The sequence below is a fragment of the Monoraphidium neglectum genome, assembly GCF_000611645.1.
Source record: "Monoraphidium neglectum strain SAG 48.87 unplaced genomic scaffold scaffold04008, whole genome shotgun sequence".
Taxonomy (NCBI): domain Eukaryota; kingdom Viridiplantae; phylum Chlorophyta; class Chlorophyceae; order Sphaeropleales; family Selenastraceae; genus Monoraphidium; species Monoraphidium neglectum.
Window position 1 is genome coordinate 1 of NW_014009621.1, and position 5,232 is coordinate 5,232.

The 5,232-nt window shown below is 68.8% G+C and overlaps 1 protein-coding gene across 1 annotated transcript; it reads left to right on the forward strand.

The window, feature by feature from the left end:
- Positions 1-400: 400 nt before the first annotated feature.
- On the forward strand, positions 401-4,963 carry MNEG_13730 (hypothetical protein; the record flags this gene model as incomplete). Its single annotated transcript, XM_014037798.1, has 10 exons — positions 401-568; positions 888-1,065; positions 1,425-1,574; positions 1,836-1,981; positions 2,149-2,751; positions 3,020-3,119; positions 3,297-3,510; positions 3,817-3,972; positions 4,587-4,776; positions 4,937-4,963. The coding sequence occupies 10 exons, from the start codon at positions 401-403 to the stop codon at positions 4,961-4,963; spliced, it is 1,932 nt and encodes a 643-aa protein (XP_013893252.1).
- Positions 4,964-5,232: the final 269 nt, after the last annotated feature.

Genomic DNA, 5,232 nt, shown 5'->3' on the forward strand with positions numbered 1-5,232 from the left:
CTGGCGGGGCCAGCGAGAGGAAACCGGCGGCGCGAGTGTGAAGGGGAGGAAGGCGCAGCAGCAGGCCATGCTTGGAGGGGCAGCGGACGGAATCGCAGTGTGGCGGCCGTGGCGTCAGGCGTAGTTATAAGCCGGTGTCCAAGTTGCAGCAGCTGGAGCATGCAAGGCCGGCAGCAGCAGCGGCGGGGGCGCCGTGCGCTCATACGTGCGCGCGATCCCAACAGCAGATCGGCGGCATCACGTGGCTTGCCGATTCGAAACAATCAACAGCCCACTCAAGCCAGGCAAACATGGCCGCTGCGGCTGCCACCCAGCTTCCACACCGATCCACGACGCCCCCCCCCCCCTCCCCACCACGAACGAACACAACCCAGACGACCCCACCCTCATCGGACACCTCATGGCGGCGGCCGCGACGGTCCTCGACCGCTGCGAGGCCGCGCGGCGCCGCAAGCTGCCCTTCTTTGGCAGCAATGCGAAGATGCGGGAGCTGGACAGGCGGCAGACGCTGGAGAGGGTGGCAGCGCAGCGAGCCGCGCTCAGCGCTGCGCGCGTCGGGCTGCCGCAGGTGCCCCAAGGGAGTGGGGGCGGCCAATTGGACGCGCCGGAGGGCAGGCGGGCGCGGGGGCTGCAGGGGTTTGCGGGCACGCGGCAGGGGCAGCATGGGGGCGGCGGGCGGGCGTGGTGTTTTGGCGGCGGCTTGTGTCGCAGCGGGGAGGCGAGGGACGCGGAATTTGAAGAATGCTCGGCCCTGGTGTGATACATGACGCCCCCACCCCTCATCACACACAGTCTCCTACCCGCGCTCACAGACGCACGCACTTGCAGCTACACACGTACACCTGCACCCCAACCACCCTCGCGCCCCACCACACAACCCGCCCCAGGTCATCCTCTCCTCCAAGATCGCCCCCCGCGCGCTGTCGGGCGTCAACAGCCCCGACCCCCTGTGTGCACGCCACGCGATGGCGCTCGCGGCGCTGGTCGCGCGCGACGCGCCGTCGCTGTTCATAGACCATGTGGCCCACCTGATACAGGGCAACCTGGACATTTTCCAGGCCACGGGTGAGGGGCCGCGGGGCGCCGGGCGCGCCCGTCAGCTTGGATCGACGGCCGTCGTTTTGGTGTTGCGTCGGTTCTTGCGTCCCCCTGCACACGGCGTGACGAAGCTGCATCCAGCCAGGCGTCGGCGCGCGCCGCATGCGGCGCGCGTGGTTGCACGGTGATGGCGCGCTGAAGAGGCCCGCCTTCCAAATGACGGCGGGCGTCCCGCAGTCCTGGGCGCCCCGCCGTCGGCCATGGGCCAACCCCTCGTCCCTCCTCTCCGTGACCCCTGCGCAATACATGTTTTCCCCTCCCCTCTGCCCTGCCCTCCCCGCCCCGAGGCTCCCTGAGCGCCCTGGACGCGGCCGCCGCGATCTCAGCCGTGCAGGCGGCCGGCGGCCCCGGCGCCAAGCCGGCGCGGCCGTCCAAGGACCTGTTCCAAGAGCGCAGCGCCAACCTCAGCGACGCGTGGGCGCGGCTGTACCTCGCGCGCGCGTGCGGCGCGGTCGTGTCGGCGGGATTCGCGTCCGGTGAGGGGGATGATCCTCCCTCTGACCCTGTTGCCAGTGTCCACAGGGTGCCAAGTAGGGCTAAGGCGTGCGTGTGTGCCCCTGCAGCGCGGCCTCGATCGCGGCGCATGCGCCTGTGCTGCAGCTTCGTTGCACCTTTGTTGTGCTGTACCTTCGCTGCAGCTCTGCTGTGCTCTCGCTGCACCTTGTACTATACCTCAGCGGCCCACCTTCGATGTGCCGCCCGCCCGCCCGTCCGCCCGCCCGCCGCCCCCCGCGCAGCGTCCTCCAACACCGTGATCTGGGAGGCGCTGACCACCCTGGCCTGCTGCGACCGCGCGGTGATCGTGTGCCTGGAGGCCATCCGCGGCCTGGTGGGGACGCCATACCCCACAGTCAGCAAGCTGCCGCCGCCGGGCAGCAAGAAGGTGCGCGGAGGCGGGCGGAGCCGCTCGCTGGCCCTGAAGAGAGCAAGTGCGGGGTCGCAACCGCTGGATGGGGCGGCGCGGGCTGCAGCATCCATCTGGGCAGCCTAGGGTCTGACGTACTTTATGATTATGATGACATTCTGAGCGTGGGCGCCGGCACCCCACAGGTCCCGCAGCTGGACGAGAGGAGGGAGCAGGACGACTCATATCGCCAGGCCGCCGCCTGGCGCGCGCTGCTCGCACACGCCGCGCACGACGCCCCCGCGCCCCAGAAGGGCTCCGCCGCCGCCGCCGCCGCCGCGCTCGCCGCGACGAGCGCCGCCGCCGGCGCGGGCGCGGGCGCGTTTGGCTTTGGCGCCGGGCTGCTGCCGGGGGTGGCGAAGCAGTTCACAGTCGGGCGGTCCCAGCGGGGCGTGGAAGAGAGCGCCGCGCTGCAGCGAATGGCTTCGCTCGCGCGCGGCAAGGGGCAGCCGCACCCGGGCGCGATTGCCGAGGACGAGGAGGAGCAGGAGCCCCCGCGGCCGTCGCTATTTGCGGCCGTCGTCGAGCGGCTGACGGCATGCCTGGGCATGAAGTCCCACGCTGCGATCGCCAGCGCGTGCCGCGCCGTCGCTGCGCTTGCGGAGGCGCGGGCGCGCGCGGTAGCGCTCGCGCGGAGCCCGGGGGAGCGCGCGGCGGCGCTGGGGGGCGGGGAGGTGCGGGAGCTGCTGGCGCAGCTCGAGGCGCGGATGGTGGCGGTCGCGAAGGAGCCCGGGTTCAGCGCGGCGCAGGTGGGCCTCTGCCTTTTCAAGCGTGAAGACCGCCTGCCACGCCAGATGGTTGCAATCTAGAGAGCCCCAGCTTGCATTGAGTGCCCGCTATCGTGTCGTCAGCCTGCTTGCTCTTGAACCTGCCGCCTCTTGACCCTGCCGCACGACGGGGCCGTTCGATGCTCACGACAGTGGAGCCGTCTCTGTGTGCCCGCTGAAACCTGGAAAGCTGTGACTCCAACAACCGCGGCGGCCCGCCCCTTCCAAACGCTGCCCCACCCCAACACAGCGTCTCAAGGCGCTGGAGGCGCTGCTGTGGCTGCAGCAGCTGCCCAGCAGCCGCCCGCCGGCCATCTCGCCCGACGATCTGCTGCAGCAGCTCAGTATGGGTGAGGGGGTTCAGCACGGGCGCATGCATTGACCACACGCCCCCCTGCTTCATGCATGGGCGTGCGTGCGTGCCTCCGCGGGTGGCGCACATGGTGGATTTGCCACACATGCGCTGCCGCAAGCTGACCCCAAGGCAATTTCCCCGCCGTTCTGCTGGTCGGCGCCATTCATCGCAGGCGGCGGCACGGTGTCCCTATCAGTGGCTACCATTTTCGCCGACCCCTGGCCCGAGGACCTCCTGACGGGCCTCATGTTCACCTTGACGCGCCGCCTGTTCAGCGCGCCGGGCGCGGCGGAGTATCTGCTCGCGTGCGCGGGCGCGGTCGCGCGCGCGTGCCCCAGCCGGGTGAAGCACGAGCAGCTGCACCAGATGTGGGACACGTGCCTGAGGTGAGGGGCGCGCGCCGCGGCGGCGCGCCGCGCCGCGCCGCGTTGCGAGGGACATTCGCTGCGCGTCCGAGGTCTTTCAATCAATCAATGCGCATGTGATCCAACTTGACTTACACACACAGATTACTTACATGTTGATATCATCCACCCCTCCGTATCAAATCTCTGCCTGTCGTGCCACATGCGAATGCAAAGGGGGCCACTTGCAGTGGCCTTCCAGGGTTCGCTTGGCCTGAACCAACTCTCACCAACAATGCGTGCATCGCGACGCCCCTGTCGCCACCCCCCCACCCTACCCGGCCCCAGGGCCAGCGAGCCGCAGGTCAAGCTCGCCGCGGTGCGCTCCGCGCTGGCGCTGCTGTCGTCCCCCGCGCCGCCCATCGCGTCGCCGCCGTCGGCGGCGGCGCCGGAGGTGAAGGTGCTGGCAGCGCGCGAGGAGGCGGCCTACTGGGCGCTGGTCAGGTGGGCAGGCAGGATTGTAGTGTGTGTGTGTGGGGGGGGGGCAAGAGCGGTGTGTGCGCGTAAGTTTGTGTGTGTGTGTGTGTGTGTGTGTGTGTGTGTGTGTGTGTGTGTGTGTGTGTGTGTGTGTGTACGGCTGCACTGCGCGTGTTGGTGCGTGTTTCTACAAATTCATGCGTGCCTGCGCACGCGTGCGTTCGTGTGTGTATATGTGTACAAGTGAGTCTTTGGTCAAGGGACTGTTGTTCCTAGTCATTCTTCTCGCACTTTTGTGTGTGTGTGTGTGTGTATGTGTGTGTGTGTGTGTGTGTTTGTGTCCGTCAGGCAGGGTGCGTGTGCAAGCCATGCAGAGGCTCTGCCACATTTCCCACACCACTGGCAGCCAATGGCGGCGGACAACACCAGTCTTCCCAGCTCCTGTGCCACCCGCTGCCAACTTGCCATTGCACCACTCACTGTGCCTGCTCCCGTCCTTACGGGGATGACTCAGCCGCTCCAATAAAGACTCTCGGTGCAGTGGGGGCTTCAAGCTCCCCCAGCCCACATCCAGGGACGGCACGCCCCCATGTCATCTCCCTGACTCGCACCCGCCATCCCTCCCCGCCGGCCGCCCGCAGGTCTGCCGCCTGGTGGCTGGGCGAGAACGCCAACTTTGCTGCCAACGAATTCGTCTGGAAGCCCCGCCCGCCGCCGCCCGCGCTCGCGGCCGCCCTGGAGACAGCGGACGGTATGCCGCAGGAGCTGCTCGCGGCTGCGGCGGTCGCGGGCAACCCGCTGCTGTCCATGGTACTCACGCACCTGCAGAGGGTGAGGGGGCGCGCGAGCGCTGGCTGGCTGGCGCCAGAAAAGGGAGGGGAGCGGAGGCTCGCTGCGTGCGTTCGTGACGGATCACGTTCGTGCTGGGTGTTGCCGCCCGCTGCATGAAGTGGCGTGCGTGACGGGTCCAAACGGTTTCCTGTGCGGCCAGGCGCGCTGGCCCCCGGCCGCCGCTTGAAGGCTGCTATGCACCTCTTCTGCTGCGGCCGGAGCCATTTTTCAGATGCTGAGCCCTCCCCTGGACCCGTGTGCATCCTGCAAACCATGATATATCATACAGGCGATGGTTGCGGCGCCATGGGAGGTCAGAATTGCATCAGCGCAGTCTGTGGCGAAGATCGGCGTCCGCTCCGGCGAGCCGTTCCGCGTTCAGTGCTACAGCATTCTCGCCACCGCCCGCGGCCGCGCGCCGGGCGAGGGCGGCGACGGCGGCGGCGGCGCGGCGGG